The sequence below is a fragment of the Mustela erminea genome, chromosome 10 (genome assembly GCF_009829155.1).
Source record: "Mustela erminea isolate mMusErm1 chromosome 10, mMusErm1.Pri, whole genome shotgun sequence".
Taxonomy (NCBI): domain Eukaryota; kingdom Metazoa; phylum Chordata; class Mammalia; order Carnivora; family Mustelidae; genus Mustela; species Mustela erminea.
Genome location: NC_045623.1, coordinates 1,138,012 through 1,162,392, shown reverse-complemented (window position 1 = coordinate 1,162,392; position 24,381 = coordinate 1,138,012). Strand labels below are relative to the sequence as shown.

At 37.9% G+C, this 24,381-nt stretch overlaps 1 protein-coding gene and 1 pseudogene across 3 annotated transcripts in view; one reads left to right on the top strand and one right to left on the bottom strand.

The window, feature by feature from the left end:
* Nucleotides 1-24,381, bottom strand: part of RPRD2 (regulation of nuclear pre-mRNA domain containing 2) — a 96,661-nt gene that overhangs the window by 19,154 nt on the left and 53,126 nt on the right. For 2 of the 3 annotated variants that reach the window (XM_032361020.1, XM_032361021.1), the window contains exons 3-6: nt 12,484-12,584; nt 10,183-10,235; nt 9,371-9,497; nt 6,719-6,894 (exon numbers count right to left, since the gene is read on the bottom strand). In XM_032361020.1, the coding sequence (XP_032216911.1) occupies nt 6,719-6,894; nt 9,371-9,497; nt 10,183-10,235; nt 12,484-12,584 (457 nt within the window). Of the gene's footprint in view, nt 1-6,718; nt 6,895-9,370; nt 9,498-10,182; nt 10,236-11,528; nt 11,607-12,483; nt 12,585-24,381 lie in introns of all 3 variants that reach the window. The other variant, XM_032361019.1, reaches the window with a different exon arrangement.
* LOC116568299 lies at nt 20,359-20,486 on the top strand (annotated as a pseudogene).

Sequence of the window (24,381 nt, the reverse complement as noted above, 5' to 3'; positions counted from 1 at the left end):
ACCTCCCCGCAAAACACTTACTAATTACTCTATTACCTTCTTAGGGTTGTGGTAATAAAGTACCACAACTTGGGAGGCTTAAAACAACAGAAATGTATTATCTCCTAATTGTGGTGGCTAGAAGTCTAAAATCAAGGTGTCAGCAGAGCCTATCCTTCTTTGCCTTTTCCTCACTTTGGTGGTAGCCATCAACCCTTTGTGTTCCTTGGCTTGTAGCCACACCAATAAAATATCTGTTTTGGTTGTCACATGATGTTCTCCCTGTGTGTCTGTCTGTATCCAAATTTCCCTCTTCTTATAATGACATAAGTTATATTGTATAAGGCTCACCCTAATGACCTCAGCTTAATCTGATTACATCTGCAAAGACCCTATTTCCAAGTAAGGCCACATTCATGTGTACCAGGAATTGGGACTCCAACATCTTTTTGGGATACACAATTCAATCCATAGTAATTACCAAGTGAAAACTTTTCAATGGACAAGGCTGGAAGATACTACATCTATAAGATATCAAAAGGAATAGAACAGGTAGTGGAAGACATCAAACTTGTGTGATAAATAAAAAAATGGAAAGAGAAGAATACAATCAATTCTGTGATAACCTTACTAAAGACACATAACCTAAATCTGATCACAAAAATCATCACATAAATCCAAACTGGGGGACACTGAACAAAATATTTTGACTTATAATCTTTAAACATATTTAAAACATGAAAATCAAGAAAAAGACTGAGGAACTGTTTTAGATCCAAGGAAAATCAAGAGAAATGCAATAAATAAAACCTGTTATTCCAGACAGAATCTTCTGCTATAGAAACTGGTCAATCGGAATAAGGTTTAAGTATTATATATAATAATAGTACATAAATGTATGAATTATTTTTTTATTAAATGGCTATACTTTATGGTTGTGAAGGAGAATATAATAGTCTGGCAGAAAAACACATATGAAAATATCTGGGGGTTATAGGACATCACCAATTTATTTTCAAATGATTCAGGAAAAAAAATGTCTTCATAATGTACTTATGGTGTTTAAGATTGTGTCAAAATTTTAAAAAGAATGAAAAGCTAAAAGACAGGAAAAGATGAGGAAAAAAGATCAACAGACTTTTACCAGAAAATCAAATTCTTTGTAAAAAGAAATCAGGGGAAGGGAGGGGAAAAAAAATCAAATAGTGATTCTAGAACTGAAAAATAAGCAAATTAAATTGGTGGGTTTAACAACAGATAAGGTTCAGCAGAAGAGAGAATTAATGAATTAGAAGAATGGTTAATAGAAAATATCTAGAAGGAAGCACTGAGAGAAAAAAGGATGAAAAATACAAAAACGAACATAAAAAGGAACTTAGTGATGAGATCTGATAGATTTTATAGAGTTCCAGGAGAGGAGAGAGAATGGAAAAGAAATAAAACCCAAACAGGTAACAGTTGAAAAATTTCCAAAATTTGTGAAAAACATCAAGCAATTTGTTATGGGGTGTGACCCTGCGGAGTCATAGGTCCAAGTCCTAACCCTATATACCTCAGAATGTGACAAGGTTTTACAGAGGTAATCAAGTTAAAATGAGGTCATTAGGGTGGGCCCTGGGCCAAAATGACTGGTATCCTTAGAAAAAGGGGAAATCTGGACACAGACACACACAGAGAAAAGACAGTGTGGAGATATTGAAAATGGCCACCACAAGTCAAACTATGAAGCTAGAAACAGAACCTTCCCTCACAACCCTCAGAAAGAATAAAGCATGCAGGGATGCCTGGGAGGCTCAGTCAGTTAGGTATCTGACTTCAGCTCAGTCATAGTCTTGAGGTCCTGGGACTGAGCCCCACATTGAGCTCCTAGCTCAGCAGGAAATCTGCTTGTCCCTCTCCCTCTGCCCCTCCCCCAACTCATGCATGTCCTCTCTCTCTTTCTCAAATAAATAAAATCTTTAAAAAAGTCAACCATGCTATCAATTTGATCTCAGACTTCTGGCTTCTAGAATTATGAGGGAGACAACAAATTAATGTTTAAACCACCCAGTCTGAGAAACTTTGTTACAGCAGCCCCAGTAAACTAATACATCATTGATTCAAAAAGTTCTACAAACCCCAAACCAGATATGAAGAAGATTAGACACATCGCTGTGTAAGTACCGAAAACCAAAGACAGAGAAGCACACCAGCTCAGCAGAAGAAAGAATTATTTGAACTTGAAGATTGGTAAGTATAAATTAGCCAAAAACTAGTCCAAAGGGAAAAAAGAATGAATAAAACAGCAGAAATCTAAGACCACATGGGATATGTAACTAAAATCCTCAAAGGAGAAGAGAGAGAATGGAAGAGAAGAAATATTTTAAAAGATAATGGTAAATATTTCCCAAAATTAATTAAAGATACCAGACCATAGATCCAAAACGCTCAGTGAACCCCCAAGCAGGGTAACTACAAAGAATACATCTAGGCACAGTTAACTTCTCATTATAAGGGAAGCCAGACAGATTGACACTTTTTAGGTAATAAAAGAAAAAAAATTTTTTTAAGATTTTATTTAGTTATTTGACACAGAGAGACAGAGAGCGAGCGAGCACACAAGCAGGAGGAGAGAGTCCCAGGCAGAGGGAGAGGGAGAACCAGGCTCCCCACTGAGCAGGAAGCCTGATACAGGACTTAATCCTAGGACCCTGGGATCATACCTGGGCTGAAAGCGGACCCTTAGCTGACTAAGCCACCCACCCATTCTCCATCCTGTTCCCCTGATTCTAAAATGCAAACCTGATCATATCATTAGCAAAATTAAAATCCTACAACTGCTTCCCACTGCTTTCAGGGTAAAATTCCAAGACCAATTCTAGCGAACACACACCTTCCAGCTCCTTGTTCCTAAGTAACACTCCAGTTCTATCTACCACCTTCCACATACATGCCCAGCAATGAGAAATTATTTTCAGGTCCACCAATTTTGCCATACTCATGTTTGCATGCTTTCAACTATGCTCTTCAGAGAATATGGGCTTTTCATTTAGCTAATTACTGCAATTTCAGAGTTTAGGTCCTTTGAGAGATTTTTCTCTGTACCTTCCATCCCCACTCCAAAATTAATTAAAGCACCTATTCAATCCATTCACATAGCATCCTCTTTTATAGCACGCATCATATGGAACTTCAATTATGTGTACTCAACAAATGCTTGCTGAATAAACCTCTCCCAGCCATTTGTTGAAGATCCTCTAAAGTAGACTAAATGATTTCTTACATAAGATCACAGGTCAGTATTAAAAAATTATTAAATGGTCCTTTGGGTCAAAATGGTGAGCCGACCACTCCTATTCACTGTCTCTCCCTCCTGGGACTCCTATAAAGTGAATAGTTAACAACAACAACAAACAAACAAAGGTATAAACAATTAACCAGAAGTATACCTGGAAAAAACATTTCTACAAAATTTAGAAGACAAAAAAAGAATAAAAGAGTACTAAAGAAGGGATAAGGCAGGGCCCCTGGGTGGCTCAGTGGGTTAAGCCACTGCCTTCCGCTCAGGTCATGATCTCAGGGTCCTGGGATTGAGTCCCGCATCAGGCTCTCTGCTCAGCAGGGAGCCTGCTTCCTCCTCTCTCTCTCTGCCTACTTGTGATCTCTCTCTGTCAAATAAATAAATAAAATCTTTTTTTTTTTTTTTTAAAGATTTTATTTATTAATTTGACAGAGAGAAATCACAAGTAGACGGAGAGGCAGCCAGAGAGAGAGAGAGAGGGAAGCAGGCTCTCCGCTGAGCAGAGAGCCCGATGCGGGACTCGATCCCAGGACTCTGAGATCATGACCTGAGCTGAAGGCAGCGGCTTAACCCACTGAGCCACCCAGGCGCCCAATAAATAAAATCTTTAAAAAAAAAAAAAAAAAAAAAAAAAAAAAAAGGGATAAGGCAGTGGGGAAAAAAATGAGGTTAGGGCTATGCAGAAGGGGAGAAGTATCTTGGAAAGGAGTTGATCGCTGATCTGACTTGCAGAATCCCTGAGCAGTTTTCATCTAGGGCATGATGACTACAGAAGGGTAGAAGAGTGAGCAGAGGGTTTAAAATCAATATAATTAATTAAAAGTGTGACTAGCAAACACTCAACACCACCTGCCTTGCAATCTCCATACTTGGTAGCTAAGGTACTATTCCTTGGGCAAAAAAATATGACTTCTCTAAAAAGTTAAAATATTTTGGAAAAGACTCCAGCCTTCTAACACTTAGCGCTCCTCCTGCCCTGAACAGCCAGTTCCTCACCTACATAGACTTTACCAAACCTGAGAGTAAATAATCCCTATCTACGTACCAGGAATGTCTCAATTTTTTCATACCTCATTCCTAAATATGAATGGACAGAGATACCAACTGATTTTTGATGAAAGCCTTTTCATAAGAGAAAGACCAAGAAAACTAGAGAGGAAAAAAACCTCAAGATCTTTCAGAAAGCAGAACAAAAAGATCAAGATTGAGAAAATATGAGAAAATAGGAGAGGAAGAAATTATTCCACAACTGAAGAACACCAATCTTTAGACTGAAAGAGCCCTCCAAGTAACCCATAAGGAATGAAAAATAAAACCTCATCTGTTGATACATCACTGTAAAAATTACAGGACATTATGGATGAAGTCTATAAAGGCTCCCAGGCAGAAAAAAAAAAGTTCCTACAAATGATCTTGCAAAGACTTCATCTCAAAAACACTAAAGACAAGAAGTATTGCCTTTTAAGCTGTAAGGGAAAATGATTTTCAACAAGACAAACTATGAAAGTAAATGTGAAAACAGTATAAAGATATTTTGAGATCTAAGGACTCAGAAAATTCACCTCTCATAAGCCCCCTATTTTTGGAAATTAACCAAGGATATATTCCACCAAAACATGAGAGAAAACCAAAAAAAGAAGATAAAGAAATCTGTAAAACAGAGTGCTCAATTCAGAGTATCAGTAAAAGGTAGTCCTAGAATGAGATCCAGACATTTCAAACTGGGGCAGGAGATTGAAAGTTCAGCTCGGGAGGTTTCTGGGGAAAATGTGATTTCAGATATTCGACATGATAGAGAATTTACAAAGTAAAAAAAAAAAAAAAAAAAAAAAAAAAGGCTATGAGAAAGCAAACAATCCAAAAAAATTTTAGGAAAAAAACAAAAAGTCTCTAATATTACCATACCTACTAGGATCACATGGTGAACAATGTTTACAGAGCTTTACTATAATCTTTGTTTATTAACTTTCAACTTTTAGAGCAAGGAAGTAACATTTAATTGATTACAGAGTAGAATATAAATATTCTCCACCTTGACAAAGTGAAAGTACAGTTTACTGAAGATGGGAAACTGAAGGGATAAATGAGAACTAATGGGAAAGGAGAGGGATATTAATAACCTCATTCTACATAGTGAAGAGTCTAGAGTTAGTGGTCAAAAAATATTGAATACAGTACTACCATGTATGAAGATGATCAACAGATTTAAAACAGTTAAATAATGCTTTGGAAGAATGAGAAAGGGAGTGGAGTATAAGTTAAATCCTCATATGTCATACCAAGAAGTTAGTAGATTTTTTTTAAATAGGATAAATCAAGAAGGAACAATATGGGCGCCTAGGTGGCTCGGTGGGTTAAGCTGCTGCCTTCGGCTCAGGTCATGATCTCAGGGTCCTGGGATCAAGCCCTGCATTGGGCTCTCTGCTCAGCAGGGAGCCTGCTTCTCTTCCTCTCCCTCTGCCTACTTGTGATCTCTGTCAAATAAATAAGTAAAATCTTAAAAAAAAAAGGAAGAAGAAGAAGGAACAATATAAGCATATTATTCAGAAAACATGGAAGGCAAAAGCCAAAAAAAAAAAAAAAAAAAAAAAAAGAATGAGTTAAAAGGGATTGCGTCTAGGAAGTGGGACTGGTAGAATCTACTGTCATCTACTTTTATGACTATACACAGAGATTAAAGCTATTAAAAAAAAAAATTTTCAAGGCACCTGGGCAGCTCAGTCACATAAGTGTCCTGCTTAAGATTTTCTCTCTCTCTCTCTCCTTCTTCCCCTGCCCCCCAACCCAGTTTCTCCTCTATAAAAATAAACAAATAAATAAAAATATAAAAACTTCAGTATAACACAGGCAGTTTCTTTCAGAGGCCACTAGGAATAGAATTTTCATAACAGAATGTTTCCATCTAGTTTTCTGGTAAAATAATAAAGTATGTATACTTCTGCCCAATTTTTTTTTTTTTAAATTTATTTATTTGACAGAGGAGATCACAAGTAGGCAGAGAGGGAGGCAGAGATAGAGAGAGAGGAGGAAGCAGGCTCCCCGCCGAGCAGAGAGCCCGATGTGGGACTCGATCCCAGGACCCTGAGATCATGACCTGAGCCGAAGGCAGCGGCTTAACCCACTGAGCCACCCAGGCGCCCACTTCTGCCCAATTTTTAAATCCTGTAACAGTAACTAGGCACATGCCCTTTGAAATGCTAAGACATAAAGCTTTAGTGAAGCTTAATGGTCAGGATTATCTGTGAGCTTTAGTGTCAAAAAAAGCCAGGTCTTAATTTAGACTCCTCCACTTGCTGGCTCTATTAACTTATACAAGGCTACTGACCTTCTTCAAAACTAATTTCTTCATCCATGCACTGGAGATAATAATGTTTACCCTCATAGGGTTAGAGAACTCATATAAACAATCACTGATTTACAGTAAGCAATCAATATAAGACAGCTTTAATTATTACTTACATTGGCCACCACTTTCACTTCTTTGTACTGTGCTTCATAGAAAATTCCAGCATTTTCCAGTGCTTCTGTTAGTGAGGGCCCATTTTTCACCTGCTTATCTAATCCATTCACAAATTCCTCCAGTTTGGAACTTGCCTCTTCAAATTCTTTGGAGAACTTCTTTCCACCTGTCTTATCTAAAATAACAGAAGTACTCATTTTAGGATAAAACAGAAAATATAAAAAATTCAATCTTTTGAGGAAAACCCCTTTTACATAATCTGTGAAACTGTTCTTGCTGCCTTAGTCTCAGTATCACCTTAAAGGAGAGTCTCCCAAGTCACAAAATCCACAAAACAGATTCATGTGAATGTACTAGAATGTAGTGAAGAGTGTATCATGAGGACACCTATAATTAAAGTAAACAAAAGAAAGTTCAACTAAAAGAAACTCTGTTGATTGCTTCTCTTCACAAACTGGATGCTGAGCTGCTAATTAGAAGTAACATGATGAGGCTCAATTTTGTTCACTTAGATTCATTCACTACAGAATGTCAGAAAATGGAGGTTCAGAAAAGTAAATTGACCTCTGTATGTATCATATGAAAAATTCTTCTTTCTTATCTGAAGAAGATCCCTGATAAGAGTACAAACCATGAATTTTTTCTTCAGCAACTGTGATGTTACAAACTGTTACTTACTCTTCTTTTTTTTTTTTTTTTTTAAAGATTTTATTTATTTACTTGAGAGAGAGACAGTGAGAGAGAGCATGAGTGAGGAGAAGGTCAGAGGGAGAAGCAGACTGCCCGTGGAGCTGGGAGCCTGATGCGGGACTCGATCCCGGGACTCTGGGATCATGACCTGAGCTGAAGGCAGTCGTCCAGCCAACTGAGCCACCCAGGCATCCTGTTACTTACTCTTCTAAGTATACATCTTTCCCAGTGACTACTGGAATACAGCTTCAGATATGGGTACAAATTTTGGCTTTGCTAAAATTTTTATCAGCTGTGTAACTTGCTTGGTAAGCTACTCATCTCCTTATGAAGTCTCAATTTCTCATGTACAAAATGCAGGTTTTAATTTTTTTTATTTTAATTTTTTTTTAAAGATTCTATTTATTTATTTGACAGAGATCACAAGTAGGCAGAGAGGCAAGCAGAGAGAGAGGGGAAAGCAGGCTCTCTGCTGAGCAGAGAGCCCGATGCAGGGTTTGATCCCAGGACCCTGAGATCATGACCCGAGCTGAAGGCAGAGGCTTTAACCCACTGAGCCACACAGACGCCCCAAAATGCAGGTTTTTAATAAGCTGGGTTGTTGTGAGGATTAAATTAGGTAACAATGGTTAAATTTAAAGTACAGTGCAAGAACAAAGCAGGTGCCCAAATGAATAGCTGATTGCCATTTATTCATGATTTCAAAAATATTTATCAAATGCCTATTATGTGTAGCAGGCATTGCTCTAGGTGCTAGGATACAACAATAAACAAATAAGGATAATTTCTACCTTTATGAGATTTACATTCTAACAATTTATTAACATAATTATTATTTTTAATTTATAATCTAAGGAAAAGAGAGCAACTAACTAGATTTTATGGGGCATTACAGTGACCTTATTAAAGAACATACCCAAACCACATTATCACACATGTGAAATACATTGTCTATATATATCCCAATATATCAAGAAAGCACTAGAAATGAGGAAAAGGACAGAATTTGTTTTAATTACATTTTAGATTTTTTAATTATTTTTTTTCCTCCTTCATTGAGATACAATCAACATATAACACTGTGTAAGTTTAAGATATGCAATGTGAAAGACAAGAATTTACTTACGAAACTTTTTTTCTAAGATTTTATTTATTTACTTGACAGAGAGACAGACAGACACAGCGAGAGAGGGAACACAAGCAGGGGGAGTGGGAGAGGGAGAAGCAGGCTTCCCACCAAGCAGGGAGCCCCATGTGGGGCTTGATCTCAGCACCCTGGGATCATGACCTGAGCCAAAAGCGCCCCAGAGAACCTTAGGTTTTAGAAAGCAGTTGTGGCACTTCTGGTCTTCCAAGTGGTGATTTCATGCATATAAATCTCATGGGGTGCCTGGGTGGTTCAGTCATTAAGCGTCTGCCTTCAGCTCAGGTCGTGATCCCAGGGTCTTGAGATCAGGCCCCATGTCAGTGTCCCTGCTTGGTGGGAAGCCTGCTTCTCCCTCTCCCAATGCCCCTGTTTGTATTCCGTCTCTCTCTCTCTCTCTTTTTTTTTTTGTATTCCGTCTCTTGCTGTCTCTCACTCTCTCTCTGTCAAATACATAAATAAAATATTTAAAAATAAATAAATAAATATAAATAAAACCTAAGGTTCTCTTCATGAAGCCAGTCTGATGACTTAAAAATGACGGACCTGGGAAGAAAATCTGAGTTACTCTATTTTTATTTATTTATTTATTTATTTATTTATTTTTTTAAAGATTTTATTTATTTATTTGACAGAGATCACAAGTAGGCAGAGGCAGGCAGAGAGAGAGGAGGAAGCAGGCTCCCTGCTGAGCAGAGAGCCCGATGCGGGACTCGATCCCAGGACCCCGAGATCATGACCTGAGCCGAAGGCAGCGGCTTAACCCACTGAGCCACCCAGGCGCCCCAGAGTTACTCTATTTAAAAAGAAGTATTACCTTTTAAACATTTCAGAGTTTCTGTGCTGCACACATCCACCCTCATGGTTGACAGCTGTTTTTCCTTCAATTCTATCTGATCTTCTGAGCGCTTGTACAGCAATAGCTCTTCAATGAGGGCCTGAGACTGAACACAGACCAGAGTCACATTTTATTTATGAAATCATTCACTTACTCTCCCTTCCCCCATTAACATAAAACATGTCTAAAATCTAATAACACTAATAAGAAAGAAACCCTTTGCAATTCTTTATAATCGGGGATATAACTATCAATTTTTATGCCAAAACTGTACTTTTAGTTACATACTTTAAATGTCCTTTCTTTATTTAGTCAAAGCTAATTAAACATATAGGTTAGGACTAAGACAAAGGTCCACTTATTCTTTAAATTTTAATTAGATGAATATAATCTTATTACGTTAACAGGAAGCAAATTCTAATTTAGTAGAGCTTCACAGTAGAATGAACCCCTTGTTGGGGGGTAGGTTTCAATACGGAACTTGGCTGGTAGTAGATATTCTGGAAGAAGGTTAATTCTTCCATTAGGGGAACATATAAAACTCCAAGTAATCTGATCCCAACCTGGATTCTTTTAGAACCGTTTAAATTTGTTCAAAATATAATTTATATACAACTGAATAAAAAATAAATAAATAAATAAATAAATAAAAATAAAATAAAAATAAAAATAAATAAAATCTTAAAATAAAAAATAATAAAAATAAATCTTACTGGACTATATACGGAGAACTGTAGCAAAAGGGGTGAATAAAGCTTTGGCATATTAAACTTATTCTATCTAGAACTTACTCGAAATTCTGCAACTATCTTAGACTTGAGAGCAGCTTTTGGATTCGTGGATGCTGTTGAATTAAACAAAAGGTCATTAAGAACAGAGACACAAAAAGTCAATTAACATTCAGGCAATTTTTCAGCATTATAGTTAAGGGTTTACACTTTGAACATATGTCAAATATGCACATTTAAAGAATAATATAATTCTTAGAACAAATATTCCTGGAATATGAAATTTAAACACTCCCAAGTGTGGCCAATATAAAAATATACTATTTAGATAGGTCTAACCTACTTACCTCCAACAGACCCTTTAAGTCATAAAGTCCTAGAATTACTGATTTGGAGATACTGAGATACATGGAGTACCTTTTTTGTCTGAGTTTAAGAGGATCTCAATACCTCAAATTAAGAGTGTTCAGAAGTAGGACATCCAATTAATCCTGAGCACTGGCTGAAGAAAATTACTGATAAACATCAACTCTATTCCTACGATTTAGCTCTGGATTTCTTTTTCTGCTGACTCAATTCACAGCAAAAAGAGGGAGGAAAAGTTCTAAGTACATTACCACTGTGGTTCAACTTTGGCTGAAATGATGACTCTTGCTGTTCCTACGCAAGCAACTTATGACCAAAAGGATGTCAGAGGACTCCCTTAATCATGATGGATATCACACGCTTGCTGGAGTAAAACCATCCCAAGTATCTTGTTTTACCTCCCAATTCTTACTGTCTTCTACCTTGTTCCCTCCACACCTTCAAGTCTTTCTCAACATTCCTGAGTTTGGCCCATAGCAGCCTATCACATGCAGTATACCACTCCCTTGATCTCATGCTGGGTAAACATGATAAACATTAAAGGAGCTCCTGTTAAGAGAATGAGCTTCTGGCCAGGATTTGAGGCCCATGTCTAATCTGGCAGAGTGCATCCCCAAATCGAAGTATTTCATGGCTCCCAAAGAAATGCTTCTTAATGCCTAGTCTCCTCTTCAGCTCTGTTGTTTAATGTCAGCTGCCTCTGATTTCTTATATCTTTCAACCTAAGAGTTAGCCTGGGCACTATCAAGCATTTTTTTTTCTTCTTTCACTCCCCCAACTACTCTTGAATCTTCACTCATTTAAACCCTTTTTCTGCATTTCCTTTGTTTAAAAGTAGGGTTTTTTTGTTTGGTTTTGTTTTTGTTTTTTTAAAGAAGTAACTCCAGGATGGCTTGTTTAGTTTAAGTCACTGGGTGACTCCCAGGCCTGGAAAACACAGGCTTCCCCAAGGTTTATGCCAGGTACGATGTCAAATGGTCTACATTTTCTTCTGCTCCAAAAACAGGAGGTAATTTTATATTAGTTGAGATTTTGTTCCTTACTTTGTGATTTCTTCCACTGCTTATTCGGTTGTTTGTTCAGATTTTCTTTCAGCTGCTTCTGAGTTTTGAAAGTGGTACCTGGAAAACATTTCAGTTTTTGCAATCTGGCATTATGGGAAGCTGTTCTGTCTGTCCACTTCAGTGTCAAAGTTGTAGCATTGAAAAAAGGCAATCCGAGACTGTGTGTTGTTTCTTTCTCTCTTTCTCTTTCATTTTTATAAAAAAATAAAAACACCCACCAGATCTAAGAAGCTGTCAAATAAACATGATTTCGATAATCAATAAAATTATCGATTTTAAGAACAAGGAAAGAAGCTTAAAAATACCAGTTAATACATTCAAATGAAGAATTTAACGGCTTCTTAGAAGATGCTGTTTTTAAAGCAAATTTCTAGTCAAATAATGGTCATGGTATCAGATATCATCACCAACTTTCATTTAATGACTCAACTGCATGCATCTAATACATAAGAAATAAATAACTTTTAAAAAACAGGTACACAACTAACTGCAAATCTAAATCAAAATAAAGACTAAAGAATCCCAACATATGCTTAATATCAAATAATTTAGTAGAAACTGAAACCCCATTAAAAAATTATCCAACTGTAAGAGGATAGGGCAGTTAATTATTAAACATACAAAAAAAACCCACAAAGGCAGGAAAATAATCAGATAGCCATTATCACTTAATATGCTTGACTTTCTCTAGTCAATATGACAAAATCCAACCCTCTCCAAACCAATTCTATTTAAATTTTAATTCAGATTTTTACAACCTTAAAATTCAGATTTTTAACCCAGACTTTTAAAAGTATTTAATTTTAAATAAATAGGACTCAATTCAGGACTTTATTTTTCATTATTAAGCAAGAGGACCAGATCTATAAAATATCTCTAATTTTAAAGACTCAAGGACTCAATTTTTTTCTTTTAGGAGAAAAAACACACTTACTCAAAGCTTCTCTCAATGCCATAATCATTTCTTCTGGGTATACATTTCTATCTTCCCAGATTTTGAAGATTCGTTCTATAGACTTAGAGACAGATGGATCCCTGAAGACAAAGAAAAAGTGACACAGACATATAAAAATGTTAATTTATATCTCAAACTAGAAATCTGAAAATAAAGTAAAAAAAATTATTTTCCAAATGTCTTCTGATGTTCAAGACATTTTTTTCTACAGTGTCTAATAGGATTAAAATCTTTTTTCTTTTAATATGACTGAAACCTTAAATGCTACTTAAAAAATTTTTTTTAAAGATTTTACTTATTTATTTGACAGAAAAGCAGGAGAGAGAGCAAGAGGAAGCACAAGCAGGGAAGCAGCAGAGGGAGAGGGAGAAGCTGGCTCCCTACCGAGCAAGGAGCCCAATGTGTGGCTCAATCCCAAGACTAAAGGATCATGACCTAAGCTGAAGGTAGACACTTTCCGACTGAGCCACCCAGACACCTCTTTAAAATTCTTTAAATTTTAAAAAATTGAAATGCATTTGACACACTTTACTATTATTTTAACTGAAGTATAGTTAACACATTAAAATCTTAAATATTCTGAGGTGCCTGGGTGACTCAGTCAGTTAAGCATCCAACTCTTGGTTTCAGCTTAGGTCATGATCTCAGGGTTGTGAGATGGAGCCCTGTGTTGGGATTAGCATGGCGTCTGCTTGAGATGCTCTTCCTCTGCCCCTCCCCAGCTTGTGCACACATGTGTGCAAAAGTGCTCTCTCTCAAAAAATGTAAATAAAATCTCTAAAAATCTTAAACATTCTTATTCAATACTTTTTAAAAAAAGACTTTATTATTTTTAAAAATATTTTATTTACTTATTTGACAGACAGAGATCACAAGTAGGCAGAGAGGCAGGCAGGCAGAGAGAGAGGGAGAAGTAGGCTCCCTGCTGAGCAGAGAGCCCGATGCAGGGCTCAATCCCAGGACCTTGGGATCATGACCTGAGCCGAAGGCAGAGATTTTACCCACTCAGCCACCCAAGCGCCCCTATTCAATACTTTTTATCAATGACATGTATGAGGCTATGACAGCACACTGAGCTTTCTGATGTATATGAAGTTATGAGGGTTAGTCAGTGTGTTCACTGATAACAGCTGACATCTCATAAGGTAAAGGAAGTTAAATAAAATGAAATCTTTTTTTTTTTTTTTAAAGATTTTACTCAATTGGGAGAGACAGAGTGTACTCAAGAGAGAGTATGAGCTGAGGGGAGGGACAGAGGGAGAAAGAGAAGCAGACTCCAGGCTGAGCAGGGAGCATGACCCAGGGCTCGATCCTGGGATTTTAATTTTTCTAAATTGAAGTACAGTTGACACACTTTATTATTATTTTTAATTGAAGTATATTTAACACATTAAAATTTCCTTAAAATGTTTCAAAAATGTCAATTATAGTTGATTTGTTTAAACTGGGATCCAATGAAGGTCAACACACTGCATTTGGTTATGTCTCTTAAATCTCTTTTAATCTAGAGCAATTAGATTAAATAGTCCTCAGTAATTTGGTTGTCTGCCCAGCAGAACATGCCACATTCTCCAGCTTTACTTATTTGCTCCACTAAAGCCTGAATTTCCTCTAGATAAAAATTAGTTGGATTATATACATGTTCAAATTTTGGGGAACAAATATTGAATAAATGATACTATATACTTCATACTGCATCCCATCAGCATATACACAATCTCTGGCTATCAGCCCATCTTTAACAGCATTAAGCCTGATAAATGGAATAAGGCAGTACTTTCTCTTGTCAGCTGTGCCTATCTACTCACTGGCATTTTAGTGTTTATCTATGAACTAAATAATTATATGTATGTAAGCTCTATATGTTAAATATTATTTCACCAACATTATAAATCTTTCCCCACTTTGCACTTGCATTTTTAAGTTACATTTTAAAACATGTAACTTTAAAATGTAGCCTTATTAAAAGCAAATTGCTCTCTACAGCCACTTTTTAAGTATAGGAAGGCTACCAGAGGCTTAAAAAATTATAACATTTTCTTTTATCTTTTAATGATTAAAATTTTAAAAATTTGGTTGCATAATTCATTTAAAATCTACTGGATGGGGCACCTGGTTGTTAAGTGTCTGCCTCTGGGTCAGGCTCAGGTCATGGAGCCTTGCAACAGGCTCCCTGCCGGGCGAAAAGCCTGCTTCTCCCTTTCTCATTTCCCCTACTTGTGTTCCCCTCTCACTGTGTCTCTGTCAAATAAATAAGTAAAATCTTTTTTTTTTTTTTTAAGATTTTATTTATTTACTTGACAGAGAGAAATCACAAGTAGACGGAGAGGCAGGCAGAGAGAGAGAGAGAGGGAAGCAGGCTCCCTGCTGAGCAGAGAGCCCGATATGGGACTCGATCCCAAGACCCTGAGATCATGACCTGAGCCGAAGGCAGCGGCTCAACCCACTGAGCCACCCAGGCGCCCAAATAAAATCTTTAAAGAGAATAATAAAATCTACTGGGTATAGAATGTAAAATCAACCTCTAATCTAAACAGATTTTCTTTTTTTTTTTTTTTTTCCTTTTTTAAGATTTATTTATTTGAGAAAGAGAGTAAGAGAGAGTGAGCATGCAGACTCTGGACCCTGAGGGATCATGACCTGAGCGGAGACACCCAGATGTCCCTCTTTTTTTTTTTTTTTTTTTTTTTTTAAGATTTATTTATTTGTAAGAGAGAGAGAGGGAGGGAGTGAGCACACACAGAGAGAGGGAGTGGGAGAAGCAGACTCCCCACTGAGCCAGGAGCCCAACGCAGGGCTCGATCCTGGGACCCTGGGAACCAGGGGCAGACACTTAACTAAATGAGCCACTCAAGTGCTCCTTGAATGGTTCTGCAAAGTAGTTTTGCTTTGTATGCAAATCTATATTAACAGCTACTTCTATAAATGCTCCTACATACCACTCAAAACTGCCATCTGGCTTCCATAGTTGTAACTGAGAAGTATGTTGTCAATCTAATTGTAGTCTTATGTATGGGATCTTTCTGTCTTCTCTCTTTGGCACTGCTCTTTGTTTATTTTTTACTGTAGTAAAATAAAACTTGCCATTTTAACCATTTTTTATTTTTTATTTATTTGTGAGAGAGCGAGCGAGCGAGAGTGAGCACAGGCAGACAGAGTGGCAGGCAGAATCAGAGAGAGAACCAGGTTCCCTGCCGAGCAAGGAGCCCGATGTGGGACTCAATCTCAGGACGCTGGGATCATGACCTGAGCAGAAGGCAGCTGCTTAACCAACTGAGCCACCCAGGCATCCCCATTTTAACCATTTTTAAAATGCTCAACTCAGTGGCATTAATTATATTCACAATGTTGTACAACCACCACCAACAATTTCCAAAATTTGTCATTGTTCTAACAGAAACTCTGTACCCATTAAATAATTAACTCACCACTACTGCCTCCCCCAGCTCCTGACTTTCATCTACTTTCTATCTCTATGGATATATACATTCACACTGTTGTACAATCAATTTCCACAACTCTCTTAACCTTGCAAAACTCAAACTCTATAGCCATTAAACATCATCTTCCCTTTCCCCCTACAACCACCACTGTACTTTCTGTCTGTAAATTGCATTATTGTCGTTTGTCTAAGTGGAATCAGGACACTTGCCCTTTTGTGACTAGCTTATTTCACTTAGCATAATGTGTTCAAAGTTTATCTGTGTTGTATAGCATAAGCCAGAATTCTTTTTAAGGTTAAATAATATTCCATTTTATGTATATACTTTGTATATACACTTTGCATATCCAGTCCTTTGAAAATTGATACTTGGTTTGCTTCTACCTTTTGGCTATTGTGAATAATGCTGTTTTGAACACTGGTGTACAAATACTTCTTTGAGTCCCTGCTTTCATTTCCAGGGAGTATATACCTAGAAGCAGAACTGCTAAATCATACAGAAATTCTAAGTTTTTGAGGAACTATCAATTTTTTTTCCATAGCTGTTGTACCATTTTACATTCCTACCAGAAACAGAAGTTCCCCCCATCCCAACACTTGCTATTTTCTGGTTTGGTTTGGTTTTATAATTTTATTACAATGACTAGGTGTGATTTTCTTTTTAATTATCCTGCTTAGTGTATGTTGTGGTTGTGGTAGCTGCAGATTCATGTTTTTCATCTTTCAGAGAGCTCTCAGCTATTACCTCCTCAGAAGAACTCAAATGTTCTCTCCTCCTGGAAGCTAATTTGATGTTAATTAGGTCTCTCATTCTGATCTTTTTTTCCCCACCTCCTTCTAATTACTGCATTCTAATTTCTTCACAAGTAATTTCTAGCTTACTCTTTTTTCTTTCTACAATTCCTGTTGGTTCTTTTTAAAATCTGTCCAAGTACCTTATTCATAGTTCATTTCATTTCATTCATCTTTAACGTTTTTTATAGTTATTTTATATATTCTGCCTGATAATTCTAATATCTGAAGCTCACTGTGGGGAGGGGATCTAAATCTGCTGATCCTCCTTCATGGTGGTTTGTCTTCCAAAATGTCTGGTGATTTTTGGACTGTAAACACATATTTATTTAATCTATGGGATTCCTGGTGGTCTAGATAGGAAATGTACTCTTAGAGAGAAAATTTGTATCAGAAGCCAGGGGGTGCTTATGACTCAAAACCACCCCTTTTTTCCAGAGTCCCAGTCTAACTGCCAGACCACATGGTACTACTGACATAGGCATACTGGTTAATGTCAGCCCTGAATTTCTAATATGTCCATCGTTGCTGGTGTAGTTTTTATTTGGTCAAGAATATAACCGTTTTATTTAAAAATGACCTTTTGGGGGCATCTGGGTGGCTAGGGTTAAGCATCTGACCTGGTTCAGGTCATGACCCCAGGGTCCTGGGATCAAGCATCAGGCTCCCTGCTGAGAGTGGAGTCTGCTTCTCTCTCTCCCTCTGCCCTAACTGCACCCCCTCCACCAGCTCGCACGCTCTCATGTTCTTTCTCAAATAAATACAGTCTTAAAACAAACAAACAAACAAACAAACAAACAACAACAAAAAACCCCAACCCTTTGGAATTGATCATCCGCCATCTGGCCAGAAGTCAAATCAAAATATCTGTGATGGTCTTTCTTTCCAACTAGACTGTAGAGCTTCTTCCCAGCAGAGATAACTTATTTACTATTGTTTCTTTGGTACCTACAAGGTGCTCACTAAATAGTAACTGAATAAATGACAACTGGATTTTGTTATTGTCAAACTAAATTATTTGCTGTGAGTCCTCAAGTAAAATGTGCTGGAAAAACAGCAACTGCTAAGAGAACATATAATTAAGACTAGGGCATAATATAGTAAAAGTAGCTCTAGATGGAGAAAGAAACCTATAGGTTTTAGTTCTGTTTCAGTAAGAGTCTTTTGGGGGCCAGGTTTCTTCATTTGTTTTTGTGTTGCTGGTTTTTGTTTTTAGGATTTTATTTCTTAAGTAATCTCCATACCCATGATGGGGCTCAAACTCTAACCCGAGATCAAGAGTCATAAGCTCTACCAACTGAGCCAGCCAGTTTCCCCTAGATTGCTTCATTTGTAAAAATGATTTCATTACATAATTTTGTTAGCTCTAAAATTCTTAACAGATTTGTTCCTTATTTATACAAAACCAGAACTTTCAAACTTCTACAATTCAACCATCTCTCATATTTAGGAATTTTCTGAAAATAAAATTAAAATAAAATCCAGAATAGCAGTTTTACTTACCTTGTTATCCTAGGTCTCAATTTTAGCCATTACTGATCACAATATCAATTCTACAGAATGTATAATTCTGCCACATATAACATAAAAAATTAATTATAAACTTTGTTGTTGACTTATATGTAACAAACAATTGGTTGACCTTGTAAGAAGTGCTAAGATATTCAACAAATGTTTCCTTCACTAGCATCCCCTACTTCTGCATTTAAAATAGCAGGGTATTAACAATTACTTCAAAGCATAAAGCTGATGAAGAGTAAAGGAGGAGGTGCCCATGTATTACAGTTAAAACAAACAGAGCTAAACAGCATACTCTTGTGCCTCACTCAGGGGATTATGTTTTCTTTATCAAGATCTTATTTCTGGGGCGCTTGGGTGGCTCAGTCGTTGAGCCTCTGCCTTTGGCTCAGGTCATGATCTCAGGGTCCTGGGATCCAGCCCCACCTCGGGCTCTCTGCTTAGCGGGGAGCCTGCTTCCCCCCTCTCTGCCTGCTTCTCTGCCTAACTGTGACCTCTCTCTGTCAAATAAATAAATAAAATGTTAAAAAAAAGAGATCTTATTTCTGGGATGTCGTGTGCTATGTCTTATAGGTTCTTAGTAAGTATTTGCTAACTGAATGGAAGACTAAATAACAGGTCAACTTAAGGAAATAGTCAACATTTTAAAAACCTTGGAGCTCAAATTGGATAGATTTTATCTCCAAAAACTTCCTATTCTGTGTCTCCTAAATGATCCCCATTTATACAGCTTTTCTTTTTTACTTGCCTATAACAAATATCTTCCCTGGTGTGTTACTTGTCTTTAATTTTAAGGTGTCTTCTACAATGCGCAAATCTAATTTTGATGTCATTAAATTCTAAGGTACTTTCTTTGTTTCTCTGCTGGAGCTCCCTGCCCCATGACCTTTTTATTAAGAGAGGGAGGGCAGGAAGGGAAAGACAGGGAGGGAGAGAGAGAATCTTAAGCTGGCTCCACACTGATCATGGAGCCTGACTTGGGGCTCGATCTCACAACTGTGAGATCATGACTTGAGCTGAAATCAATAGTCAGATGCTCAACCAGCTGAGCCACACAGGTGCCCTCTAAAAGAGCTTTTAATCCTTACAGTCATAAAAATATTTGGTTCTAACATTTTGGAAGTTTTCTTTTAGGGCGCCTAGGTGGCTCAGCTGGTTAAGCAACTGCCTTCGGCTCAGGTTATGATCCTGGAATCCCAGTATCGAGTTCCACATGCAGCTCCCAGCTCCACGGGGAGTCTGCTTCTCCCTCTGACCTTCTCCCCTCTCATGCTCTCTCTCAAATAAATAAATAAAATCTTTAAAAAAAAAAGTTTTGTTTTATACACTAAGGTAATTCATTTGGAATACACCTGTGGATATGGTATAGAATAACATTTAGCAGGTGCATTTTTTCTGGATGGAAAGCATATATCCCAGACTCACTTACTGAAGAGTTTATCTTTCCTCCAATGATTTGTAATGCAACTTCTATCATTTACAAAGGTCCCATATATATGGGTCCCTTTCTGGGCTTTCTCTGTTCCTCAAATCTGTCCTTATACTGCTTTCACATTCTTTTATAGTTACAATTAAAGTATCAAGGTTTATTATTTGACTTGCTGTTTATCAACAGTCTTGGCTACTCCTAGACACAGACTCTTCTATATGAATTTTATTTATTTGAGAGAGAGAGAATGAGAACGAGCAAGGGAAAGAGCAGAAGGAGAGGGAGAAGCAGACTCCTGGCTGAGCAGAGAACCAGACGTGGGGCTCAATCCTAGGACACTGGGATTAAGACCTGAGCTGAAGACAGACCCTTAACCAACTGAGCCATCCAGGGACCCCCTATGTGAATTTTAGAATCAGTACAAAAAGTTTCTTAAAGGGACGCCTGGGTGGCTCAGTTGGTTAAGCAGCTGCCTTCGGCTTAGGTCATGATCCCAGCATCCTGGGATCGAGTCCCACACATCCAACTCCTTGCTCGGAGGGGAGCCTGCCTCTCCCTCTGCTTCTGCCTGCCGTTCTGTCTGCCTGTGCTCGCTCTCTCTCCCTCTCTCTCTCTGACAAATAAATAAGTTTCTTAAAATGTCCTATTGGGATTTTTATTAAAGTGTACTGTAAGCTTTGCGCAGTGGCAGTATCGTAGCCAATGAGGTTTATCCGAGGCACGATTATTGCTAATTAAAGTGTACTGTATTTACATGCTGATTATCACTTTTTTCTAATAGTTTGTAATCTTCTCCAGAAAGGTCTTAATATGCTTTTATTCTAGATACTTCACATAGCTTTTGTTGTTACTGTTAATAATACCTGTTCTTCTAATATACTTTTTAAAAAAATATATTTATTTGACAGAGAGAGAGATCACAAGAAGGCAGAGAGGCAACCAGAGAGAGGTGGGGGAAGCAGGCTTCCTGCTGAGCAGAGAGGCCGATGTGGGGCTCCATCCCAGGACCCTGAGATCATGACCTGAGCCGAAGGCAGAGGTTTAACCCACTGAGGTGCCCCTCTATTATACTTTTTGACTGGTTATTTCTAATGTATTGAAATGCTATTGATTCCTAGATGTTGATCTGTACCCAGTAACCCTGCTAAATCCTCTTAAGTCTGTGAATTCTCTTGGATTTCCAATGAAGATGATTGCAAAGTCTCCATATGTCTTTTTATCCTTATATGATCCTACTGATTACATTCTATGGTTCTTCAACAACTACAAATTAGAATTTACAAATTAAGGCAAATACCATTCATACTGACATTAAAGGGAAAAATGATATTTTGTTGAAACAAATTACAACATGAGCATGATAATGTATATATACATTGTTTTTAATTTATCAACCCCATAATTCAATTATTTCACCTTACTGTTCAATTATTTCACCATTTTTCTCCATCGAAACTATCGTAAATACTTTCCACAGTCACTTGATACAAACAATTATGTATATATCAAAACCATCTTTAATCTGTTCTCATTAGCTTCTCATAAAATAGTATCATCTCATGCCAGAATGCAATCACAACAAAACCCCCAAGAAACAAAGGGGAAAAAATGCAATCACAAACACATTAACACAGCCACTGAAAATCAGCTGCAAAACTGTTAATATAAGATAATAATACAGATGATATTAAATATTACACTAAATATTCAATTCAATTACTTCCAAATTATTATAAAATAAAATTTTAAATTTTATTTCTCTTCAACTAAGATAATTTAAACTACATCCATGGACCCACCTAAGAATACCCAGGACCTGTACTTAAAGACATGCTGCTTTGCAGCACTCCACAGTATCTCCCTCCCATCCAGTCATCAGTAATCCATTGTACAGGCATTTACCAATCACCTAAGAAGTGCCTGGGATTATGCTGTGAGCAGAGGCTCAAAGTCAGGGGAGTAGAAACTGGTGATAAGCAGGACCTGTATCAATTACAATGTGGAGTGTTAGTTACCAGGATGGAAGAAGAGACAAGGTATAATGGTAGCAAAGAGTTAAAATTCCTTAATTCGGACTGAAACAAAGAAGCCAGGAAGGGAAAATTTCTTGATACTGAATCTCAAAAAAGGGACAGAGTAAGCAAAATCTTACAGAACTTATTCCCTAAGTGGGCATACTATACCACTCTATGGTTTATTATACAATTTGTACTTACAGGCTGCCAATTCAATTTCCAAAAGGAACCAATTTCTTCTATTTACTCAATACTGCAATTTATCTTTTTTTTTTTAAGATTTTATTTATTTATTTGACAGAGAGAGATCACAGTAGACAGAGAGGCAGGCAGAGAGAGAGAGAGGGAAGCAGGCTCCCTGCTGAGCAGAGAGCCCAATGCGGGACTCGATCCCAGGACCCTGAGATCATGACCTGAGCCGAAGGCAGCGCGGCTTAATCCACTGAGCCACCCAGCACCCCCCCCCCTTTTTTTTTTAAAGATTTTTATTTAAAGATTTTATTTTATTTAAAATCTCTCTTGGTCAGAGAGAGAGCACAAGCAGGGGGAGCAGCAGGCAGAGGGAGAAGCAGCCTCCCCACTGAGCGGGGAGCCCAATATGGACTAGATCCCAGGACCCTGGGATCATGACCTGAGCTGAAGGCAGACACTTAACTAACTAAGCCACCCAGGCACCCCAATATTTTGTGAGATATTGTTCTGTTGTTGTATGTAACTGAAATTCATTAATATTCTTTGCTATCTAGTTATCCCAATATACCACACCACATTCATTTTCCTGCAGAAAACCATCTGGATTGTTTGCAAATTTTTATTACCAAGAACAACGTTACTACAAAAATTCTCTGCCACTTATTTTGCAGTTTCTCAGGAGTTTCTCAGGAGTAAAAGCCTCTGGGTGAAACCCAAAGGTCATAGTGGGTACATAACAAACTTTTCAAAAGGAGGTTATTTTATACCAATAAACCCTTAAGCCAGCAGTATACGAGAGATTCCACTGTGCCATAGTTGTACACATGTTGGTATTGGTGGACTTTAAAATGTCTGCCCTATCTGGTGAATATACATGCTAGTTATTAATTTAGTGCCTCTCAGCTCTAAACCCATACTTCTTTGTGGTTGGTGCAAGAGCCAGACTGCAAGCTCTATTCCCTTTGTCTCAGTGTTAGTTATCTGCCAACAGAGGCCCCTAGAGCCAGGCTGGGAGAAGTGGTGGGATTCTTTCGGTGTTCTGTTCTCAAATAGATCAGCACATGGCCTTCCTGGCAGGTCTGAGCACAGCGGCGTGTTGCTGCTCTTGCAGACAGTGACAAGTGCTCTGCAGCCAGTCTCTGCCACTACAGGGGCAGGTAGCACATTCTTTTTTTTTTAAAGATTTTATTTATTTATTTGACAGACAGAGATCACAGGTAGGCAGAGAGGCAGGCAGAGAGAGAGGAGGAAGCAGGCTCCCCGCTGAGCAGAGAGCCCAATGCGGGACTCGATCCCAGGACCCTGAGATCATGACCTGAGCCGAAGGCAGAGGGTTTAACCCACTAAGCCACTCAGGTGCCCCCAGGTAGCACATTCTTGCAGCAATCCACTCTTTCCTCAGGTCTGAGTCTCAGGTGGGAGGAGGGAAGGGCTCGCTCTTCACCCTTCCATCAGGGCCAGAGGTAGTAGCTGCTTTCAGCACACACTATCCCATTACACCTTAGAGTTCTCTTATTTCTTCTAGCAGTAGTTAGCTACATTTTACCTACTTAACAATTCTCTACATTAAATTTTCCTTATTTAAATTACTGGTGTGTGGTTTCCCCCACTTGACTGGAACTTGGCTTACACTGTATGTAAGGATTAAGGATATACATATGTCAGCAGTCTGAAGACCATATGATGTGGTATCACACCACACTGAATGCAGAAGCAGACAAGAGAATTTAACTGTACACCGTTACTACAAGATATTAAAGAGATATGAAAAAAATGCAAAATACCAGCTCTTAATGAGCTCTTCTCATTAAAATTTTTTTAAAAGATTTATTTATTTGAGGGAGAGAGACAGAATACAAGTGGGAGGGGCAGAGGGAGAGAAAGAGAATTTCAAGCAGACTCCATGCTATGTGTGGAGCCCATGCAGGGCTCAGTCCCATGACTGTGAGATCACCACCTGGGCTAAAACCAACAGTCTGACACTTAACTAAGTGTGCCACCCAGGCACTCCTCATTTAAGTTTTTAAAAGTTTTTATTTATTTATTTATTTATTTATTTATTTATTTATTTATTTGAGGGTTGGAGGAAGTGAAGAGGGAGAGGGAGAGAGAGAATCTTAAGCAGGCTGCGCGCCGACCACAGAGCCCAACTGGGGCACAATCTCACAACCCTAAGATCATGATCTAAGCTAAAATCAAGAGTCAAACGCTTAACCAAATGAGCCACCCAGCTGCTCCAATTATTTGTTGATTGCTTTAAAGGTGATTAATAGGGGCATCTGGGTGGCTCAGTGGGTTAAAGCCTTTGCCTTTGGCTCAGGTCATGATCCCAGGGTCCTGGGACCAAGCCCCGTATCAGGTTCTCTGCTCAGCAGGAAGCTTCCTCCCCCTCTCTCTGCCTACTTGTGACCTCTGTTTGTCAAATAAATAAATAAATAAATAAAACTTTAAAGGTGATCAATACTTAAACAATTTCTGTTTTAATTTCA